This window comes from Vanacampus margaritifer, chromosome 11 (genome assembly GCF_051991255.1).
Source record: "Vanacampus margaritifer isolate UIUO_Vmar chromosome 11, RoL_Vmar_1.0, whole genome shotgun sequence".
Classification (NCBI taxonomy): domain Eukaryota; kingdom Metazoa; phylum Chordata; class Actinopteri; order Syngnathiformes; family Syngnathidae; genus Vanacampus; species Vanacampus margaritifer.
This window is the reverse complement of record NC_135442.1, coordinates 8,345,281-8,369,758: the sequence shown is the minus strand read 5'-3', so window position 1 is coordinate 8,369,758 and position 24,478 is coordinate 8,345,281. Positions and strand designations below refer to the sequence as shown.

The following is a 24,478-nucleotide window of genomic DNA, read 5'->3' as shown; positions in this document are numbered from 1 at the left end:
GGTACTCGATTGATTAGATGTCAGAAAGTATAGCACAAGTTCTTTACATTTGCTTCCACTTTGATCTCACAGAACTATAACATGAATTTGCTTTTTACAGACGGTGGGCGGAATTTTGGACGACGTCTCGAATACGTCATAGCGTTCCCTTACACTTGTCAGTCGCTATGCATCCCCTTGCGCAAAACAGGACCCCCAATGGAGGATGAGGCCCCTCAGCACAGTGCCTGTTCTGCGTGTACGCGAAGGGTGGCTCTGAATGGGACTTTGGCGTTTCCAAGGAATCATTGTTTGAAAATGAAACGTGCAGCGCTAATGCCAAGGACGTATTTTTGTCTTTTAAGAATTCAGGCATTCAAGCCCAGGTGCGTATTTTATTTCATTTTTTCACGTAGGGTAAATAAGAGTCTGAAAATGGCTGGCACCGCATGAGTTTTTAAATCATTGTTGATGATCATAGTGAGAAGTCATTAGTCAACATGATGAATATCATTACTTAGAATAACGAAGATAATTTGAGCATTTTTCATTTTTTAAATGAGCACCCAAGAAGTATCTCTCAAAACAAATTCGCATTCAGGACAAGATGGATAAAATGTGTTAACAAATTGTCAGTTGACCCGTTTGAATTTGAAGATTTCAAGTCCATTTGTTGGTAGTGAAGTGGTGTTTTTAAATTTCTTACAGGAGTTTATCAACCTGGGAGAATAGGTAGTTGATTTGGGTAAGTGTTAAACACAAAAATTAAATTAAAGGTCTCTTAGCTATATGGACCGTTTTGTTATATATGGTCACAAAAGCTTGCGTTGCAAAATGGACAGAACCAAGCAGCTTCTGAACAATACCAAGGAAAGATAATGACAATTCTTTTTGAAAATGCAAGTGCAAAGTCCCAGACAGGATTGATTGAGTGTGGTTTGTTACCTAAATTGGATGTTATAAAAATGCAGATAAACTGCTGCGGCAATGCACGAGGAGAATTCACAATCATTTTGTTAGAAAGGTGTGTATTTGTGAATACAAAAAGTATGTGTAAATTGTATTCATTGCTATTAGAATGCACCTAACTGCTATTGATTCCTTTGTGCTGCTAAAATTTCATCCCTTGTCCACGCTAAGCTGCAGGAGGCCGTTAAATGATAAGAGGCAAGGAAGCGCTTCTAATTAAACCACAGTTTATGTCCTTGAACTCACAAAAAAACACAAAATACTCTTCTCACGTCATCCATCGAAAGACACGTTTGATTATTTTGTAACATGAAAAGGTGAGATCATAGTTACTGGTGCTGTTTTTCTTAATTGAAAACTGAATTTAAACGTATACTGTGCTTTGCCTGAATGCCGAGGAACAAGTACAGTAAACACTGCTGAGAGACTGAAAAATATTTGTAATCCGTCATTAACTCTTTGACTGCCAGACGTTTTCAGAAAAGGGATGCCGTAGGTGCCAGCTGATTTAAGCATTTTGACTGATCTTTTGAGTGATCTTTCAAGGTCCACAGAAAAGTATGTGTTTGGACTATGGAAACACACATACTACCAAATGAAAGATTGGACTCTCATCTTTCATCAGAAAAAAAAGTTTGTTTCTACCTTATTCCGTTTTTGAGTAATCAACAATAGAAAATGGTTAGTTTCACCTCTGTTTTGAAACAAACATCTTTTAACGTCTTTGGCACTCCTCCATAGGATTTTACAAAACGTTATTTAACGTTTTTGGCAGTCAAAGAGTTAATCTGCCTCTTATTAGCGGCCCATTACAGCATTACCATCTCTTAAAAGACTAAAATTTAACTAAAGTAAATAATGAGCTCAAGAATATTGAGGTCCAAAAAGCAGTGTGCACTGAATAGAAATGCTGGCCACAATTAAAAGCTCACTGTTAAATGTACAATTTTACTGTATTGGAGGCTCCAGGTGCCCCCCCCCCTCCCCCCCAAAAAAAAAATCTAATAAAATAAACAGTCAAAATGCATGTTTTAGAGTGGCCTTTTATTGTGGCTAGCCTAATCAGGCTCTTGGTATGCTACATCTGAGAGGTGTCTTATCTCGGCAAAGGAGATGTGCTCACTGACAGATTTATTCTGTTTTGCTATGGTCTATTAACAAACATTATGGTTCTCAGTTTCGGTTAAACCCCATGAAACTCCTCATGAAACTATTAAGCAGCATGAAGATATTAATAATAATAATAATAATAATAATAATAATAAAATACCAAAAATCCCTTTTGCAGAATAACACTTTATTTCAAGTCTGTTTAATTAACAAAATAGTTTTGTGTTATGGTGAATGATACATTTTCCACATCCTAAATACAGATACCATATATTTAAAGATATTTACATTAAAAAACGTGGAGCGCCAAGGGTTGTTTTGTAGCTTTTATGTTTCCAGTGTAAACATGGGTGAACCCGTGCGAGCATATGTTCACTTACAATCAAGCATGCTCTTATCTTATTTTACTTTTAAGATTTCCAAATGTCTTAATTTATACTGTCTGCAAAATAACCCTTAATGCTCCCCAAAATATAATATAACTGATTGTATATTAACAGTGTTTGTCTTCCTGTTCCAGGCACATTTTATAGACCGATTTCTTGATGAAAGAAATACAAAATAAATAAAACAATCTTTAGTTATTTGCAACTTGGCATGGGTATAATTACTGATGAGTTTGAAACAAATACTGGTGCTGGATTTTCCTTGCTAGATAGTATCATCAACACAATGATTGTTTTCCTCTTTTGACAATAATAGAAAACTTCATATACTCTTGTTTCTATTTGACGATTTCAATCTATGATCCCATCATAACCGCTAATGAAATAATCTTTGGAATATTATTCACTTTGACTTAATCAAAAGAAATCAAAGATGAGGTTTGAATCTCAATTTCACGTGGATGAAGTTGTCTGGTCGATGTAAAAACTCAATCTACTGTTTTAGACCAACCATTAATTTTTATTTGCTCAAAGAAAGAGTATATTTTTACACATAAATTCACAGTCCAAAATAGTTTTTTGTAGGCCTTGGGGTTGTGAAGTGGTTGACATGGCTGATTGCCGTAAATCTTCCATCGGATCAATGCGGGTTGGGTTGGCCTTGTAATGAACTGCTGACTGGCCCAGAGTCGAATCCGTCTTTTTGCTCCAGCCCGACTCGACCAGGCTTCAGCCAGCGGTAGAAAATGGATGCCTATTAATGTTGAGGCCTTTTGTGCTGTTGCATGAAGTCAAAGAGCAACCTTCATTTATCCTTTTTAAAGCTAAAAGGCATCAGTGGCGAGAGCGATGTCTGTGAGCCTTTTCTTTTCATCTGGCACTCACAGATCTGTCTTTTTCTTGCCGCCCGGTAGAGTAATTCCAAATTGTATCAGCACATACGCGTGGACTGAATTCTAATAAGGCTGCGATATGTATAATGAAGATAAATAACAGTTTATTAATCCTAGGATGTCTGGAGCACTATGGTTGTGATGGATAAACTGAAGGTGTCTACATACCTCAAGCCAGATAGATGGGTCTGTCTTTTCACATGGAAAGACACTAAATCACCACCTCTTAATAATGGATTTGACCATAGCTCAGTTTTTGTGCCCACGATTGAACCCAACCAATTTTTTTTTTTTCTGCATCAGCCAACTGCTATGAACAACCACTCATAAGTCATTGGTCTTTATCTGATGTTCATTTCTATTTAATTATAGGGTGCCAGGCGCTGCCATTAGGCAGCCCATCCATCAGCACCCAAGAAAGGCCCTAAAAGGTTAACAGGAAGAAATTATCAGGACATAGTGAGGGGAAAAACTCGGGTGACATATAAAACATCTGAACTGGACAGCAATGCGGATTTAGAGGTGAGTAGTTGTCATGTCAAAAACGGGTTCTGGGCCTTACCTAAACTCCTTGAATTTCATACAGAACAGTGCAATAGCAGTCATTTTCAAACAAATAGAATGACTGATAGTAGGGAAGCATGGAACTGCCAATGTGGTATGAACAGTTTTGACTGGGCTTTGTCATCGGGGCGTATTGAAAAGTCAGTCGAACGTATCGGTGAAGTCGTTCAGACCTATCGATAAAGTTGTTTCAGGGATGTGATTTTTCCGCTAATTCGCGGAATTCCGCTTTTTTTATCTCCCCCCCCCCCAAAAAAAAACAAATTTTTTTTTTTTTTAGTAGTTCATTGTGTATGCACATGACTCCGACAGATAACATCTTCTGCTATAACAAAGACATTTGTGGTATGCTCTAATATGAGTTACTTTTCATTTGGTCATGATATAATTATTTGTTCATGAAATTTGAACTCTTCAACATTATTTATGTGTTAACTTAGTAATCACATGAGTTAGATATGATGATATTCTCAGTGACAGTTTTTAAAAGCAAAGGCAGTCCAATGTTTTTGAATGTGACTGATTTTGAGTTGACTAAAACTGCCATTTTATATGGGATAGTTCAATATACATTGAAAATTTATGCTGTTGTTTTGTCTATTTCTTTGTCATGTGAGTGCATTGAAAGTACTTAAAAACACGGAAAACCCATGAGCTCCGGGGGGCTCCAGCGGCCCCCAGACCCCAGGCTAAATTTTCAGATAATTTCACTTTGGTCAAATCACATCCCTGTTGTTTGGACTATCGGTAATTTATAGGCTAACTGCTAAAAGCATTACTCCAATAATGTAATGAGAATTTTTAAAAATGTTTTTAGCATTTAGCCTACATTTTCAAATCGATTCAAACGGCTTTAAAATTGCGTCCCAACAACTTTTTGAAAACATTGGAACACCATACGTTCAATTGACATAAGCCATAACCTTAGCACGCTAAAAAAAAAAAATCAACCCAAGGAGAATGAACCAATTAAATGTTGATATGGATCTGGAGAAAGATCTGTCTCTTCGTTCTCCATGAATTCGGATGTAATACATTTACTAATAAAAAAAAAAAAACAGATGGACAAACTAATAAGACGCGACATGGAGTGTTTGACTTTTCGTAACAGATTTTCTTGGTGGAGGTTTGAGCTGTTCTGATTGGCATTTTCTCTATGTAGCATGGCTAAAATAACTTTCATGGTGTATTTTGCCAGCACTCATACAACACGGCAGACTTTTCTTTAACTCCAATCTACAGCACACCACTTTTGTGCTATTTAAGCAGAATATGGATACAATATTTAGCCATTCGGAAAAACGGGCATACATTTTTCCGAGTGCAGTTTGACGACACGAAGGAACTGAGCGCTAGTGCTTACTCCAAATGACAATATGCATGTTAATGCTGCTTAAAAGCATTTGCAGATTCCCTCTTTTGTTCTGCTACCTCTGCATGCAGACTGCAGCAGTGCCAAGCACCCAGCTGGAGGATTTAAAACACTGAAAGCAGCTTGATTAAGGGAAATGGAAGCAGACTGCACGCTAATTACTTTGTTTGCAAGTGAAAACATTTGGTTTGTGGAGGATAAAAACCTCTTACTAAAAACACATCATCAGACAGTCTGTTGGAAATGATGGCCTTTTTCAATGTATTTTGGCTCATTTTTGAACTTGCTCAAATTAGTATGAACATACTAAATTAATATGAGGGCCAATCTGAAAACAAACATTTCAACAGTGCAACTATGTGACAAAACTAGCATTGGAGTGTTAGGAGAATAACTTCAAAAAGTCCTAAGGTACCTATTGAGAATAAAGTTGTAGTTTTTATGAGTGAATATCAAAATTCCATAATGAATTTAAGACCAGAAGGACCTGACCTATATTCTTGGGGTTTTACTTATACATATTTTTCACAATATATTATTCACCAAAGTATTTGACTGATGATCGTCCAAACCCGCAAAAAAGAAAAAAGGAAAAAAAAGCCCATTTCAGTTGATGTCGATTTTTTTTTTTCCCCCCCCTCAGGAAGAGACACAAACACAATCACAGGCACAAATTTCTCATACAGATGGTGTTGATGTGTCTAAACATTGACTCTTTCATTGTTTGTGAAACTTAACATCAACAGTTGTCATCTTAACATATGTATAGATTTATCATTGTAAGTTTTGCAACTTTATTCTCCCCCAAAAAATACAGTTTTGATCCTCTTTCGTGTTTTGACACAGCACCAATCAATACAATCTACTTATTTAACATCATCAGTGTTGGAGGTGAATTAATACCATAATTGTAAAAGACACACATTTAAATGTGATGTGCTTCGAGAGTGAATATGCGACACTCGGTGCTTTCACGTTCATCCTCATGAGACAAAAAAAAGAAAAAAAAAAACGAGCACAGACAAGTGCATTTCCAGCTGTTAGGTCGTGTCAGACAGGAACAACAAAAAACAATCACTATGATTAGTTTACATTGCCCACGGTGAGGACTATCTGAAGTGTTGACAGCAGCGAGTTAAATTCTGCAAAATATGAGAGAAAAGTTTTGAGGAAAGACTGGAGATCAGTTCCACCATCATCATCATCATCATCATCGTCAACTCTGCAATCACAAGACGCTTGTGAGTGTCTGCCTCTGCAATACATTGTACTGTATTCCTCATCAGCTTGTTTCAGGCGTCCTGCCGTGTCAATCATATAAAATGGTGCAGTATAGGTAGGCAGAGCCGCGCCTGAGCTGATCTACCGTCCCCGCCGGAGTCTCTCTATGACGACTGACCGTTGAGGCACTCGCGCCGCAAGCACTGCGCCGGTTTCCACCAATCTCCGCTGTGGCAGCGGCAGATGGTGCAGTCGTCCACTTTGACTTCGATTCCAGCTGGGATGATGGTCGATCCGGCGAAGCAATTTGGACCTGCCGCATGGGAAGGCAGACGGGGAAACAGGAAAAAGGGGGAATTAGAGCGACAAGAAGCGGATGCGGCTTCTTCTGTTGGAGGGGTGGCGAGGAAGATGTGTTGGGAGAGTCAGAGCAGACTATTTTCACAGCCGTGCACAGACGGACTTTTTTTTTTTTTTTCAACACTTAAGCTCTTTTGTTAGTCTCCCCTTCTCCCTGGACATGGAACGCTTTGCATCCTAATGCGCCGCAAGCATGGTCGAGTGCCAGGCGCTGGCTTGCCACTGCACAGTGGCTCAAGTACAGAAGAAACAGAAGGAAGAGGGTGAAAATCAGCTTGGGGAGACTGCAGTTAAGCAGGACGGGTTTTCATCACATCGGATGTGTCCATGAAAAGGCCATATGTTTCATTTTCAACAGTATAAACTGTTCGTCTAACTCGCAGATTCGCGTTTCTGGCTTTCTTGAGGAAATTGGAATCAGCAGTTGCCATAAATCCTACCCAGTTTTAATTATTTCAGTCAATCATTCAGCCGTTAAAAAAAGCATGACGGTGACTTTGAATTAGTCTTTAAACCAGTCCATAAAATGTTCCACCTTTGGCTTCCCCTGAGTGGACACAGAGAGAAGTGATGTCACATAATTCTTCTACGCACGCTACACTTCCATTTCAAGTATTGATAAATGTCCTAAAAGGGCAGTCAACCCTCCATTTTTTTGTTGTTGACAATAATATGTTCTATGCAGCCCCACTGGTCTAAATATGGTATTCGAGTTAACATTGCATTAGTTGAATGTGAGTTAAGCAGCAAAATCCAGCCGTTTTTATCCATCTGGTGTCGAGTGAAGATGACAACATAGTTGCTCAGGCAGCGACCAATCACAGCTCACTTATTTTCTGAAGCTGAGCTGTGATTGGTTGTTCCTTGAGACCTGAGCAACTGAGATGTCATCTTCAGTCGACAGCAAGCGGCAAAATGGCCGCCCCCTGAGATAGATAAAAACGGCTGGATTTTGCTTCAGAACTTATTTCACAAATGTAATATTAATCAGAATGTCATGTTTAGACTAGTGAGGTCACATATAACATATTATTGTCAAGAAATGTTTATGGTTGACTTCCACTATAAAGTTCAAGATGGCCGATATACCAAGTGAAGTATTGGGGGTTCTTTTTCAGGTGGCAAGCCTCATTACACAAGAAACATCTATTAAAGGGGAAACAATGTATGCTATACAAAAAAGCAACTTTCATTTGAGACTGAAATTGTGCATAAAACACATTCGTTGCATTTTCTGTCATTTTCACAAACCCTCAGGGAGGAAATTACAGGTGGCTGTTTTGTTCTCCCAGTCCCTTGTCATTTGTCCTAAATGTTTGTAGAAGCAATACGGCCCTTATTAAAGTCCTCCCTCCATGCTCACATGGGTCGGCCACTCTCATTAAGATTTATTTTCCTGCCCGAGCTCGACCCGGAGCCCTCGAGGGAGTGTAGAAATGACAAGCCTACCCTTAAATGCCATGGGGTTGTCACTGTGTCCTTTCAGGATGGATTATCCCCCTCTAAGAAGCGTCTCTGGGCCTGCCATAGCCTTTTATTAAGCTACAGTATGTAGTCAACTTTAAGACAAAAGAGAGGAAGCGGGTGGCAGAAAGAAAAAAAGTATGTGAAAGTAAATGCGAGTAGGTGTTGAGAAGGTCATTTATCATAAGGCTTCCATTTATTCCCTCAGTGTATGCGTCGTCGTCAGGCCAATACTGGCACCAAGAAAGAGGAAAGCTCTGGAATCTCTGTACGGTTATTATGACCATCGCTAAAATGTCACTGATTCATTGATTATCGTTAATAATTCTGAAGAACATGATGAAAACAAACGAAAGGGAGTTTGTAAACGTCGACGTTGGCTGGACCTGAGAGATGAGCTAGCTTAGCGCTAGCCTAGCTATGACGAGGCTACAGGCTAGCTATGACGAGGCTACAGGCTAGTACAACATAACAGGGATGAATTTAAAAAAAGACCAAATAGAAAATATCCTTGGTTCTGCCATTGTCCCGCAAGGGCACAAGATTCTGGAGAAAGTTATTTTAAACGGAAAACGAAAACCTTACTGTGGGTTGATACACTGTTTAGGCTACACTTCGATTATGTCTGGCGATTCGGGACTTGCTCGTTAACGTGAACGAGAATAGCGAATGCAAATTTTGGGTGAGAGTCCAGGCACTAATATATAAATATACTTATATATTTTCCCCTAGACATTTTGTGAGTTTTCTCTCCCTATCTGCAAACGTTTCATGAACAGCTTTTAGGGTTGATAACACATGACATTTGCAAAGACCTTATCATCTATGGGAAATAGAGTTGAGCCTGCATACTTTGGAACCCGAGAAGCAATTTTCCTTCAAAGTCTTAAAGTCAAATCTAGTTTGTTTTGGTAACACGTTACAACAGGATCCACGCCACTGAGCATATATTATGGAACGAATTGGAAGCAAACCATAATTTCCCCAATAACTCAGAACCAAAGACTGAATAATGAGTTGCTGGCAAAAAGACTGAGATAGTATAGTAATCAATCATTAGCTAATTAGCTCATTTCACATCACTTTCTTTGGCCCCTGAAGGGAAGTGAGAGACGATACCACATAAATGCAGATGAGCGCTACAGTTCTACAAAGCAAGAGAGGGTGGGGGGGGGGGGTGTTGAGGAGAGAAAAGGTACAAACTTCAACATGAATTTTAATGAGCGACATTGCCAGGCCTAGAGGGCATTCACCACTTGACAATGAAAGTAATCTGGCTGGAAGTTTTAAATGGCGTTTGAGGAATGCAATGGTGAGCACAAAATACTTTGGAATTTGCGCGGGAGTAATTATCTCTGATTCAGGTCAAAGAGAAGCAGTCAAGTAGCACTGTTTCAGCCCCAGGGTTATTTTTCGTCTTTTTTTTTTCGAGGTAATGACAGACTGTGTGGCCATACTGCGGACAAGGGTCATTTCATCAATCTTAATATCATTGAGCTAACTGCAGTGGTGGGATTTGACTCGATGCCCTTGATTTATTAATCCAATTCATATTCAGGTCCATAAAACCAATTAATTATTTTTTTACTCTTTGAGTGACTAATGACATCTGGCCTGCACCACCTTGTCAATAACCACGGACCCAATTGCATTTCTGTGTGTTACTTTTGGGGTTTGGCTGTGTACAGTGTGCCACTGGGAGATAAAAGGCTTTCCAAAGAGCCATTACTCCCTCCAACCATGCCTTTAATCAATGAGATAATGTATACGCCGCTTAGTGTGTCGTTTTGAATTAAAACTAACTACCACACATTAGTGTCCAGTGGGCCTGTGGCAATAACTCAAATTTATAATAGGCCGACGTCAGTCGCACCCTCTTCCTCGGGATTTGTGGTCATCCGATTTGGCGGACTAAACATGCCATCATTTAATCCATTTTGACTTTTGAAGAGTGTGTGAGTGGATAAGTTTGGTGTTTACCATTTTTACAGATGGGGCAGCATTGCTCCGGCTCGTACACGGGGTTGACGCACTCCGGGACAGCGCAGTCAGACACCACACAGTGCACCTCGTTATTTGGTTCGCAGCGACACCATTCACAAGGTGACGGCTGTGGGCAAAAGGGGAAGGAGAAAAACAATGTGGGTTAGGTGAGTCACTGAGCTGGGGAATGTTTGTGTTTGTACGTGCTCCTTTTTTCAGTATTTCAATAATGTTTTCTAAATTGGATGGTTTATGCTCGAAAGCTTACTGTCGAATTGCTTCACTTGATTAACATAAACAATGCGATTAATGGGTGAAATTGATTTTTTTTTTTAAACTCACATCACACATAGCCGGCGACGACCTTGAGTTAAATGGCTAGAAATTAGTGATGGACAAATGAAGCTTCATGAAACACTTGCGATATTTTTTGACTCCTCTAGATGGCACTCTTGGATTCAAGATGCAGTGCAAATGTAATCAATTATCATTGCGCTAGCCTTCATCTCTAAACCAAGAGCACCATCTAGAGGAGTAAAAAATATCGCAAGTGCTTCATGAAGCTTCATTTTCCCATCACTACTAGAAATATCTCGTGTTGCCTAAAGGTCCTAAATGTTTCCCACTGTGTAATGTCACTATTCCTCAAACTCTAAAGGATTTTTCACCATATCCTGAATGAACATTGACGTCTATTTTCACACTCTTTCTGCATTTGCATCACAAAATTTCAGCACTCAACATTTGAGTCCATCTCCGTTATTATTCAATGCACATCTACTCTATATTGTCAGTAAATATCGGAAAAGTATTCCTGAAGGTGACTTTCTGGAGTTATACTTGTTGGAACAAAAGAGAAGAATCTATTCAACCCTCTGAGCTCTTATGACGATGTTTGTGTGGCTTTCATTGTTTTCAAGCTTCTCTAATCACTTCGATAACTAGCTGTAATTGAATTGTAATCTATAGGTCTATTTATAGCAGCTGCTGTACATACTGTGTATAAATTACATTTTTATAGTTCAAATTCAACATCCATTTTCTGTCGCCCTAAAACAGCATGACATTGAAAACCATTTCAGAGAAAAAAACCTAATGCATTAATATAGCACTACTTTTGTCAACCACTATTATGCTTAGTTAAATCCTCAAAAGTCAGTTAAAAATTTATTGCGCAAAAAAGCGAAACATTATGTCCAGACGTGCATAACTTGGCTCAGAGCAGCTGGTATAGACCATCAAATAGAGTGCGAAATAAAAAGTGGATGGATAATTTTTTTTTTTCTTTCCTTGGAAGAGGACCCAATGGGCTCCAGATTTAAAATGAACAGCCAGACTGTAAGTCCAGGAGCCTGTATTATGTATTATTTATTGAATATAACCCCAAAAAATTAATTCCTTTACATACATTTGTGACCCCCCTCAACAGTGTCAAAAGGTAAGCAAATCAATTCATCAGGATGATGTCTCATACCAATTTACGTATAATCACTCATATTAAAGAGAAAATTAAGTGTTATTATTAATTTAAATGTACATGTAGCGCTTCTCCCAGGCTTATTGGTACAAATGTATGCCGTACACAGTGGTATTTTCCCCGTAGATGGAAAAAATAACGTGAAAACGCTGCGGGGAAATCAGTGAATTCAAGTTAGGCAAACTTAGTGGGTGGCAACGCAAGATGGCCGCCGGTGGCTTCCCTTCTCTCAACGGCGAGCAAGCGGCATTGACAGTCCAGTCATATATAAGTCCGCGTTTGGACCCTTAAGTCCACATCAACAAAGACTTTTCAAGAAACACCAGTTAGCACTGCCTTAGCCTAGCACACCATTTAGCTTAGCACATGCCCAAGTGGCACATTAGCGTATCTCGAGTCTCAGGAGATGAAGTTTCAAATTTATGTCGGATAATCCGTATGGAGTTGTTTTTCCGTTCCACGCGATTATTTCTGCAATCTAGAAGCCATTTGAGTGCTCGAAGGCTCGTATTGGAATACCAACTGTCTACAACCTCCTCAACAGATCTAAAACCAGATGAGAGCAGTATCGACAAAAATTCACAGTTTTGTGAATTTAATGTTATTACTCCGCACCCGTCTCCTTTACAGAGCCCTAGCTCAGCAGCAGATTATCAATTATGTGTCAGTTTGAAGTTGCTAAACAGGGAAGAAAGTGCAGCGCAAACAGAAATGCATTGCTGGAGCAGGACAATTATTTAAATGAGGCTTAAGGATCCAGCTTACACCAATTTGAATTCTTATTTGATCGACTGCCAAACACGGAGCGGGGAAATTATGCGATGAATAACAACGGTGACAACAATATACACTTTACTTTGCATCTATATTTGGCACAGCTACTGTAACAGATCACATTTCCTATTATAATACTACAACAGGATAAGAAACATGGCCACTGGCTGCACTTGTGAATGTGCTCAAATACTTTAGTTGGGGGGAAAAGTCTCTCATTAACAAATTAAAGCACTATAGGACATAATGAATTAGTGAGTAACCGTCGCTGGGTTACCTGTTAATAAGGGTAACTGGAATGGCTTCAGCCGCAAATGTGCAATTTGCTGCTGTTCAAATTAAGGTAATATTTTAGATGAGCTCAGGGAGGGGGAAGACAATGCTGGAAACCCTCCTGATATGTGTACTTTAGTTACAAGTCACTTCGAGCAGTTATAAAAAAAAAAAAAAAAAAAAGTAATACAGAGCCTAATTGTGTGCACTTCACAAACTCCCTTGATTAGAACCCTTGTTGACACCAGTAAATAAGACGGTGAAATCAATGGGAGTAATCATTTTTATCACTTTCACAAGATGCATGATCTCGTTGGTGCCAGTGCCGAGTTGCTGTGGTGCTAATTAGTGGCGTGTGTAATGTGCAGCAGGTCTGTGTTTGTGTGTGACTTATTGATACGTTTGCTCTGAACAGCTTGGAAATTTCAGTACACGGGGTTCCTATTGAAAATGAACTTCTTCTGTTATTTGTATTCATAAATAGGATTTCAGTAAGAGGCAATTGCCCTTTTTGTAATGAGGTTGCCTGAAAATGAAAGCCCTTCGCATTAATAGGCCTTAAGATTATTTCAGTTCATTTTAGAACGTCTGACAATTTTTTTCCATTCTTTTGAGTCAGTGAAGTTACAAGATGTCAACAAAACAATCCCATCAATAATTTGTCCATTTTAAAGTCTATCAAGTAGAGATCCTCAGATTGTTACGGTTTTAAGTATGAAGACATTTTCAAGAAATGGGTCTTTCAGCGTAAAGCAACTCATAAATATTGGTCAGATCCTTTACTTGGGTCAAAAATTGGGCCATTTTGTATAAAACAACCCAGAAAGTTGGGTCAAATTGACCCATAAAGTGGATCGGTCCATTTTTGATCCATAATCGGGTTATTTTTGACCCAACTGTTTTTAGAGCGCACTGTTCCTTTCACCAATGTCCAACATGAAACACCCATGCCACCTAGCGGCAGAAAAATTACCTCAACACAAATCTATAAATCTGTTTCACACTCCTTTTGACTGTTTGGGATATCTTTTTTTAAACTTCAAATAACTTGAATGAATTACTTAATATAAAATTTACTCTTTCGGTAACCACTTTTGTATTTGGGAACTGTATTTGCCAACTATTATGTCAATTAACAAGAGTATGAAAAACTTGGAATAAAATATTTCATTGTTTTTGTTTTTGTTTTTTTTCCATTTTTGATCCATAATCGGGTTATTTTTGACCCAACTGTTTTTAGAGTGCACTGTTCCTTTCACCGATGTCCAACATGAAACATCCATGCCACCTAGCGGCAGAAAAATTACCTCAACACAAATCTATAAATCTGTTTCACACTCCTTTTGACTGTTTGGGATATCTTTTTTTAAACTTCAAATAACTTGAATGAATTACTTAATATAAAATTTACTCTTTCGGTAACCACTTTTGTATTTGGGAACTGTATTTGCCAACTATTATGTCAATTAACAAGAGTATGAAAAACTTGGAATAAAATATTTCATGGTTTTTTTGTTTTTTTTGTTTGTTTTTTTCCTTTTTTTTCTTTTTTTTTCTCCTAAAAAAAAATTAATAATAATAAAAAAATATATATATTTCATTGTTCATTCAGAATAGATATAACGTGCAAATAATTTGCGATTAGTCTTGAGTTAACTATTGAAATGATGCTGTTGAATACGATTAAAGATTGTGATTGACTGACAGACCTAATATATAAACAGTATATGCATATGTGTGTGTGCGTGTATATATATTCAGTACAATGTGGGCATTCAATTTGTTTTAAGTTGTATTAAAAAGCATGAATAAAAAGCATTAAATTAGATTTGCTGATACCAGGGGAAACCCTGGAACAGTTCAGTGGTTTCATTAGACCAGGCTGTCATTACAGATATTCAGCACTCACTCACTTCATAGTTAAATAAAGTTATGCAATGTTGGCATTATTCTATATTGTCATACACAGTATGAAACTAAAAAACACAACGCCAGGACCTGTCTTGCTTTCAATCCATCAAAATGCTACTTTAGTGGAGGCCAAAAGAGGATTATCTGTCTGAAGTTTTAAGTTCAACTTTGTGAGTTATGATTGATTCTTTTCCGTTTGTGGATTTGTTTTGTGTGCACCTCCATTGTCAAGAATTTCCCGTCTTGCCTTTCTGTTTGCCGCCTCGTTATTAGTCACACCTGCTGGCCCGGCAATCACTCTCTTCATCATCATCTTCTCCTGAGTCTCCTGCCTTTCCTTGTTTGTTCATCGGCACATAATCACGAGGAGTGGATTTATTTGAGTTTCCTGGTTTCGTTCCATCCTTGTCAAGTTCTTGCTATAATTAGTTGTGTGTTTTTTGTTCCCCCCCTTTTTTTTTTAGGGTACTTGTTCCCCTGTGGTTCTAGTCTAGACTTCAACATTGCACATAAGGTGACAGTTTGAGCCTAACTTTTTTTAAACAAGCCCAGTCTGTGTTTCACTAGCTTTTTTTACAGGTCAACATTGTCATTTTCCACTGCCATTTATGTACTTGAAAATATGTACTGTACTTCTTTCTGTCTCCTCATCCATCCATATTTGGTGTGTAGCGTAAGTAACTTCACTAACACAATAATTCAATTTCCCCTGCCCCTCTTGTGCTGTGTGAGGGCAATCTCTTAAAAAAAAAAAACGCTTTTAGGGTCAAACATTGTTGCAGCAATTTAAAATTGGACAAACATGGTTGTTACACAAACGTGTTCTTTTTAATCCAATTCTGTACTCAACTTTCCCGGCAGGGCTCATTTTAACATTTTCTTTGTTGTTCACCTACAAGAAGTCAATTCCCAGTAGATTTGAGAGTGATGTTTGTCCTTGAGCTGGAACTCTTCTTACATGTCAGACACTTATTTCTCTCTGTTGTGTAACTTTCCAAAAATGTAGACCTTCTTGTAGCACGTACTGACATAAAACTTTAATGCTTATAGTGCTACCAGAGAGTTCGCCACTTTGACCCATCCCGAAGTGACAGTGCAGATTGCCTACACATTTGTGAAATTCCCTGATACCGCACTCCACATTAATAATGTTGCCGCTATGCGATTGTGTTTATAAATTATTGGGCAACACGCAATGATCAAATCTTAAAATCATGTGTAATATTTTTCTCTAGCCTGAAGGGTTTTTAAATTGCCTGCTTTGCCAAACTAACAACTTGTTAGTCAACACTGTCAACTATGCAAATTACATAGCAAATAATCTCAATGGACTGGAAACGTGAGCAAAATTGTTATCCTCGTTTAGAGCAGTGGTTCGCAACCTTTTTTTCAGTGACGTACCCCCCTGGGATTTTTTTCTTCTTCTCCGTAAACATTTCTGACCGAGTGCTGCGCCATCATTGTCTGATTTGTTAAACTTTGGAACTCCATTGGCATTCATGTGGTCTCTTGAACGATTTGGAAATAAAACAATATAACTTAAAAAAAAAGAAATATATAATTAATTATGAATAAAGATTTGTGCACATAAAAAATATCAACATTACGTGTCCTCCTTTGGGATAATAGTAAAGCTCTGTTCTCAAAAAGAAATAATGAACTGAATTTTAAATAAAGTTTTAAAGTCATTGATATGACAAGTTAGTGTTGTGTCGTTCACGTACGTTTCGTTCAAAAAGAACAAATCTTTTCAGTGAACGTGAGTGAACGGATCACTTCCTGAAGTGATTTGTTCTTTTCTCACTTCATTTGCGCTCAGCCACGCTCATGTCGTCAATCTTCGTGAACGACCAATCAGCAGCCAGCGTAAGACACGGGCGAACGCACTCCCATGCTATGCTATGCTAGCGAGTGAACGTACTTTTGTTTTTGATAGAAACACACTCATGTCAACAAATATAGCAACATAACATTAACTGTGTGTTTTATTTTTTATTTTTTTTTACGTCCGTACCGGCAGTGGGGAAGGGGGTTGCGTAGACGAACGATTCGATGAACAAATCTTTTGAACGGTTCTTTTTAATGAACTGATTCTAAAGATTCAGTTCACTTAAAAGAACTGCCATGCCCATCACTATGACGAAGTTGGGTCGAACCATTCTGGTATGGGGGAGATGCTGGCGTTTTTAGAATACTGAAATTGAATAGCCCTAACGAAATATCACATTAATTTTATGAACGTATATTTTTCTGAAATATTTACATATACTTTTAAGTAGATTTTAAAACCTCACATACCCCTATTTGAGAACCAGTGGTTTAGAGCATTCAATAGTGAATAAAAGAGCATCAGTATTGTAAACCCCGAGACATACTGTAAATATATAATCAAACAGCATGTAACTGTGCCTCCTGCATATTTCGCTGTCGGTAAAGTCTTATGTTCTTTGTTGGCTTCATTTTTTTTGCCGCTGTAAGCATAGAGCTGATATGGCTTGCCAAAAACGCCAAGTTTTGTCTCAGCAATCCTAAATGGCATTCTGGTTTAATTGTCAATTTGCATTTTGACAAATTCCAGTCTCATCAGTTTCAAGTTAGTTTATTGACCATTGTGGGTTTTTCCTTCTTTAATGAAAGAGTACCAATAACTTGGAACACATGTAGTGTATGTCAGGCATTACAATTCTGTTTTACTGTTATAGCAATTTCCTGCAGAAATGGACCACCTCTAACTGTTAAAGACAACTGTCTCCAAAGTCCCTTTTTTTAAATTATAGTTCTGAGTTTCTCATGCAGATTTTTTAAATGCAGTATCACAAGTAATATCCTGTGCTCAGACAGTGAAGTCATGATCTTTAACAGCCCACTGGGGGGAACATTTTTTAGCTAAGTATCAGTGTCCATAAATCCAAATATTACTCCCATCTGTCTTGTGACGTTGGTTTTGTCTGATGCTGCAGGGCCAATGACATCACTCCAACAGTCAGCCATATTTATAACCCTGGCTGGAACTTTTCTATGCCAGTTTAAAATCAAATCCCCGAACCTCACGTTGAAAATAAATATATGTACAGTGCCTTGACTAATGAATGCGCCAATTTACGAGTTAAGCCCTTTTCACACTGCACTCGCTCAGTGTGAAAGAGTCGGGAGACAACGCGTAATAACCGGTTGCCAGCGTGCCCATATTTGGAAGTGCTGACACAGCAGCCTACCAGGAAGTAAAAATAGAGATTTTTTTTTCCATCTAGTTTGATGACGGCGTGCTTGTGCCTTGCTAAACGCAGTGTGAAAAAGGCTTTGCTCACATGGTAATTTTTTTTTTTTTTTTGTATTGCAAGCCAAGCTTCGGATACGCCACCGTTTGGCTGAAGTGGCAAAAAAAAAATTACGCTGATTCAGTTTGAGCCATTTATTGAACATAACAAATAGCAAGCAGCAGGGAGATAACACAAAACTAGATTCACAGCTTGGTAAATGTCAAATTGAATGGCGTCACTCACTAGGCCACGCCCCTTTAAAGAAACATGTCAACACATTTACTACATTGTCATGCTTTCTAAAAACAGTTTATTTCTTTGTTTGTTATTTCTATGCCCGCCTTTGATTGATGTTTTAATTTTCACTTATGATCCTTGTTTGTTTAGATTCATATTCGGTTTTGCTTCATCAATGTCTTATTTTCTTGTGGGTCATATCTTTTTTTTTTAATGGCTTTGTGTCCACTTTTATGTCAGCCAATCAGATCCCTCAGCTACTTGTGTCGTGTCCAGGTGTTTCTCATTGTCTCATTAGTTTGCTTGTTGTATTCCGTTCCTGTTTCAGTTCTAGTCGGATCATTCGTTTGCTTTTGTCCACGTCTCCATGTAAGTTTGTTTCTTTGAATTGTTTTTTTTTTGGGGGGGGGGGGGGGGGGTTGATTTAGTTCTTTTTTCCAGAGTGCCTTGTGCGGTGTGTCTTTTGTTTTTTTCGGAATTAAGTACTTTTTGAGCAGTATCCTGCCTCATAATTCTCACTTGTCTTGTTCTCCTAAAGCTTTGAGAGTGCGAAATCATATTTACAGGAAACATAAGCCACATCTTACCTTAAACTCTTCCAGAATTTTGTACGTTTTCCCTCGGTACTCGCAAAAGTTTTTGACCTCCTTGCACTCTGGGCAGCAGCCGTTATGCTCCACTTTCGTGCACTTGGGGTGAAGTTTGGGGCACTCGGGCTGGTCGCACACGGGCCCGTCCTCCGTGCACACGCACGGGCAATTGGAGTGGCCCGGATAGAAGCGCTCCCCGATCTTGTAGACGAAGCCGCTGTCGTCCACGCATCCTTTCCCCCGGTAGTCATCGAAGACCAGGCTTTCGCCGCCCGCCCGCTCCGCCTCGTCGCCGGCGTAATCCTCGGGGTCAGCGACCGTGACGGCGGGGCCGAGGAGGGCCAACAGGAGGACGAAGGCGGCCGAGGGGACGGGAGCCATCCTTCACCGCGGCGTAAAGATCCACATTCAACGGGATTTACCGGGATGACATCCTTAAATTAAACCACCGGTGTCCACTCTGAATCCGCCCGACCTTGTGGTATCACGAGCATCATTGCCACGTCAAGAGCTGTGAGGGGAACAAAATGTGGCATCAGCTTCCATGCATGTATTTAAATGCGGTTCTGCACTGACTGAAGGTTATTCTACTCGTTCCATCCCTATACGCTCAACAGGCACGTGCCATTTAATTGAGCCAATATATTGCGCTAAATACTTTCATATTTTTACATGACTCCTCATGCTGCCTCCTTAGTTTCAAGTGATTTGAATTATTAGTTTTTGCACATAAAAAAAAGAAGAAGATAGGCGTCGTTAATAGCATCCAATACTAAACTCACCGTGTTTTGAATTATTGGCTTCTTTCTTCACTTTGTCCAAATCCAAGGCTGCAGTAATCGCGTTGCCTTTTTTTTTTTTTGGAAACTTCACCAGCTTCCAAGAAAAACTAGAAGCATCCTCTTTTTGGTCGCTGTGGTGTGTTTTTACAACAAATAAACATAAACATTTAGCCTCTGTGATTCCTTGTTGACATGACGTCCACGTTAAAGTAGCTCTGCGTCAAATTTCCCCTCAGCCCACTCTCAGATCAAATCACGTCCAAACGGTCAACGAGAGCCGTTTTTTTTTTTTAAATTCCCTGAACATTAATTCAGTATTCCCCGGTGGTGCAAATGAATATTAAAGCGCACTCGTGTTACGCGTGCATTTACATCCATCAGCCGGAAGAGTCCCAAAAAAAAAATCCCCACAGAGGGTCGGCGTAAAAGCGCACAATGAAAATGAAGGCAGAGTGAAGGTTATATTTTGATCAGAGTAGAGACAGAGGAGGACACGCTCCGTCTTTCAGCACCATGGACAGCCACTGACTGCTGCGTTCTGGTTGCAGGAGAAGAGGAGTGCAGAGCGCCCCCACCCGTCTGCGTCATCCTCTGCACACACGACATCATCCAATGCACCGCCACCCGAGGAGAGCTCCTCCTGGTCATGCAAGGGTTAAAATCAAGCCGAGGAAAAGGAGAGCTACACGGTCAGTAATCACAGATACTTATTCCTGTAGGAGCAGCTGGTAAATTCACAAGGTTACAGCTCCATCTGGCAAAATGTGCGTGATGGCTCTCTTCTCTTCCCCCCCTCCTCGGTCTTACACGCATGCAGCCGTGCACCTGTTTTGTTTTCAGGCGTGCACGTGTGTGCAGATTGTCTTTTATTCTTTTTTTATTTTGTTATTTATTGCTTACGTGTGTGACCTAGCAAGAGAAAAACAGCTCAGAAAACCATGCAGTGCCATTTGCCTTGTTTATAAATGTCCGTGTAGTAGTTTCAACTAGGGATGGTGGATATCACTTTTTTTCAGGCTGGTATCAAAAGAGTACTCAAATTTTGAGTAGTCGCCGATACCAAGTACCAATACCACTTTTGATACATCAAATTTCCCCCAAAAACAATGACATAATTACAAAGAAAGTCCTACCTATCCCAATATAGGATTTTCCTTAAAATTGCATGAATCTATTGGCAATTTTCTATTCTTCTAATTTCAAGTTCCTGATTGTAAAACGACCATAAGAGGACGGCCCATACTGGGATCAGCCATCATCGCGAGTACTGGTACCTTGAAATAAAGTCGGGTATCGGTCTCATACCTGATATCAGTACATGCCCATCCTTAGTTTCAACCGTAAATGTACCACGTGATCCCAAAACTGTTTTAATATCATTTCAAGCTAATTTTATAACATTAGCCGAAAAACTCATCTAAAGTACCCATTGACAATAACGTAAGCTTTATCTTTTCTCTAAGGAAGCAGCATAAAAAAAAAATGAACAGTGCATTTTTTTCTCCTCCCATCAAAAGGCTGGGAATAAGTTCCACAAGGTTTGTGAAAATAAGAGACATGTAAACTATTTACAACTAAAATAACCAAGCCCTTATTCATATTGCGCTGATGAATAAAAATAGTTCAGTAACATTAACAAATGTGAATTGTGTTCATTTGATCCACTTGCTGTGTCACCTCAAGGTGTGAGACTTAAAAAAACATTCTCGAGATCTTCATGCAAATGCTTTCATGAGATCGTCTGCTTTGTATAGTTTACTCTTGGTCTTTTGAATGTGCTCTTCAGTGCCACGGCAGTTCTATTCTTGGGGGATTTAATGCTGCCTTGTTATACCTTCAGTGGTTTCAAATAAAAGGTGAAGAATCTCAAATTGGCCGCTGCATTTTTGTCAGTCCTCCATGTGAAGTTTGGACACCCTTGTCTTAGACCAAGGGTCAGCAACTTTTCCTGTCAAATGAGCCATTTTTAGGCCAAATAAATAACAAAAAAATCTCTCTGGAACCACAAAAACATTTAATTGTTATGAATGAAACGGTATGTTACGGTTAGCCTAATGTAACGAGGGCCCAAGTTGCACCATAACACAAAATGATGCATCTAATACTTTGACATTCATTTTCTTCTACCATTTTGTCTTTTTTTTGTGTGTAATTTTTCATGCTTTGTTTTTCATATATTTTTTAGATTTTTCTGCCTTTCTGTCAAATTTCTGCAATTTTTTTTGAAAAAATGAGCATATTATGGTCCTTTTAATCTTCTCTTCTATGTTTGGACTATGTTTTGGACTTTTTTTTACTGCCTATTTTGCTAGCAATTTTCAGATATTTTTGTCAATTTTGTTTTTGGACATTTTTTTGGGACATTACTTTTTGAATGTTTTTTTTCCTGCCTTTTTATTATTGTTATTATTATTATTGTGTCTCTTATCACAGTCTTTGCTGGTGTTCCTTTTGTACATCAGCCGGGTGCAAAGCATGCACCTGGGGGGGTCAGTCACTCAAATCAATTATTCTGTTCATATACTAAACACCTTTCTGAGGATTTGTGCAAATCCCAGCATGCAGATCTTTTAAATCTCTGTCACAGTCTGATTATTATTATTATTAATAATAATACATTTTCTGACTTTTTTTACTATCCCAAAAATATTTTCTGATAAGTTTCTGTTTAATTTCATGGACATGTTTGTGGTAATTTCCTGCTTTCCCTCCTCCTTTTTGGATATTTTATGGTAATTAAAAAAAAGAAAACTTTCATCTTTTTCTGACAATTAAAAAATTATGACTGACATTTTTTGCAATATTTAATATTTTTTTAAACTCAAGCATTAATTCATTTATGTTAAAAAAATCTACTCTTTTTTTATTTTATTTTTTTGAGATTTACAGGGAGCCACAGGAGAGGTACTAAAGAGCCACATGTGGCTCCAGAGCCGCACATTGCAGACCCCTGTCCTAACATTTCCTAAATATATGCGTCTTTATTGCTGTACTAAACTATGCACCAGCCACCCTCTGCTCGCATCCCTTCCCCCATCCCGGCTGTTGACCTGGTTCTGAAGAAAAGCAACACTTTCGTAAACCTCCCCATTTCTCTTCTCACACTACAGCCTGCAATAATGCCGCGAGGTAAAAATGTATTATTTAGTCAATCTGTCATTGCACATGCATACTGTAAAAGCTGGATCCTAATAGGAGGTATTTCCCGGACAGCTGGCCAGATACTCCAGCACACTACGCTCCATTAAGCCTTCACTATGGCTCACCCAAAACATGGCAAGGATGAAAAAAAAAAATGTATCAGGTGCGTAGAAAGAAATGCACCAAAGCATTCTTGAAACGGGCCACCTGCATCTTAATGTGACATGCTTTGATGGACGCAGATGCGCTTGCGTTGGAGTTCCCAGCCCACAGAACTTCCAATTCAATCAGCTAATGGAAAGGAAGCTCTTCATTCCCCCTCAGCATCTTCCAGTACCACCCCCAGCCCCTTGCCTTCCGCCGCCTGTGTTTTCCTGCAGCAGCACATTCACGACAGCAAGAGTCTGTTCCAAATGTAATGCTTTAGACATTAGGGCGAAAGCATTCACCGCCTCCGAGCAGGATTTAGGCATTCTATTCAGGCTTACTTCTAAATCGGAATACATAGAAAGCCGCGCGAGCCGAGGAAAGTGACACACAATGGGGATGTCGGGGCAGAAGGAGGCGGGGGGTTATTATGGACTTATCTGACTGAGACATTCTTAATAAAGCGAAAGCTTTGTGTCAGCGTGGCTAATAATGGATTCTGTTTTTCTACAATATGCCTTTCAAATGTCCTATCCTTTGAATTGACACTAGGGATCAGACAAACTTATACCTGGGCTTTAGTTCCGCTTTATTTGTAGCAACATGAATTCATGTCTGCTTCGCTTATCTATATGATCTTTCCGTGCTTGCAGATTCTGCTTCCAAACACTGTCAATTTAATTTGTAAGTAATATGCCCCGTCATTTAAAACTGTCCATCATCCGAATGGTTCCCTGTTGTAATATATTCAGAGGCGTTGTGACATCTGACTCTGCTTTCAAAAACGTGTCTGTCTGTGGAGCAGGTCATTGAACGTATTGTTAGAAGACTATCTTTGTCTTCCGCGTGTTCGTTGTTGTTCGGGGAGAGAGAATGTTAATTTTCTGAATACAGACTGGAGATCGGTGAACAGGTCCTTGGAAGGATTTCTTTTACAGAATATTCTGGACACAAGCAAGTTTACAGACAAATGGCTGCAGTCCTCGCGCAAGTGTGTCGTTACAGCGGACTCACAGCGTTCTTATACTATCTTGAAGAGCAGTATCATAAAACTCCCAAGCTTCTAGTTCATTGCAAACAAAATGTTTTCCCAGTTTGATTTGCTTTTGGCTGGTTTCCTTTTGTTTAACATTATAACATGCTTTGTTATCCCTTTTGCGTGTATTTAAGTTTTTATTTGTTAATTTTATATTCAATTCAGCAATCATTTTGACAATCGGTAGTAAATTATGCAATCGTGGATTCTATTCTAACTTAAGGCACCATTTGCTCCTTATGTAAGTGTCTTTGGAATATGTTTGTCAAATACAGAACTGTGCTAAAAGTTTAAAAAGAAACTTTATGGTGTAAACTTGACAGCTGTGCCAGAGAGCATGATTTTTGTCTATTTGGTTATTATTCTGCAACATCTCTGTATGTGACTGCTTGATTTCACTGAGCCTTACTCAAGTCACACACTGTGATGCAATTTTATCACGTTTTGTCTTTTCTTCTCCTCCTTTATCTTAATTCTTCAATAAGACATTTGATAAGCCGTCAGGGAGCCGTACATGAATAGTTGATGCCGTGTTCTCTTTGATATTTC

General features: G+C 39.0%; 2 protein-coding genes across 3 annotated transcripts in view; one reads left to right on the top strand and one right to left on the bottom strand.

Annotated features, from left to right (window-relative positions):
* The window catches only part of vwc2l (von Willebrand factor C domain containing 2 like), a 31,938-nt gene extending 11,741 nt beyond the window's left edge, over window positions 1-20,197 (bottom strand). The window contains exons 1-4 of one of the 2 annotated variants that reach the window (XM_077580609.1): window positions 19,606-20,192; window positions 18,821-19,334; window positions 10,299-10,428; window positions 2,224-6,807 (exon numbers count right to left, since the gene is read on the bottom strand). In XM_077580609.1, coding sequence (XP_077436735.1) covers window positions 6,659-6,807; window positions 10,299-10,428; window positions 18,821-19,204 — 663 coding nt within the window. In that variant the 5' untranslated portion in view covers window positions 19,205-19,334; window positions 19,606-20,192 and the 3' untranslated portion in view covers window positions 2,224-6,658. Of the gene's footprint in view, window positions 1-2,223; window positions 6,808-10,298; window positions 10,429-18,820; window positions 19,335-19,605 lie in introns of those variants that run through there. The other variant, XR_013296005.1, reaches the window with a different exon arrangement.
* The window catches only part of ikzf2 (IKAROS family zinc finger 2), a 78,223-nt gene continuing 53,801 nt past the window's right edge, over window positions 57-24,478 (top strand). Inside the window, exons 1-5 of the mRNA XM_077580608.1 lie at window positions 57-365; window positions 688-724; window positions 3,710-3,859; window positions 10,310-10,468; window positions 20,154-20,294. Of these exons, the coding sequence (XP_077436734.1) occupies window positions 10,458-10,468; window positions 20,154-20,294 (152 nt within the window). The 5' untranslated portion in view covers window positions 57-365; window positions 688-724; window positions 3,710-3,859; window positions 10,310-10,457. The remainder of the gene's footprint in view (window positions 366-687; window positions 725-3,709; window positions 3,860-10,309; window positions 10,469-20,153; window positions 20,295-24,478) is intronic.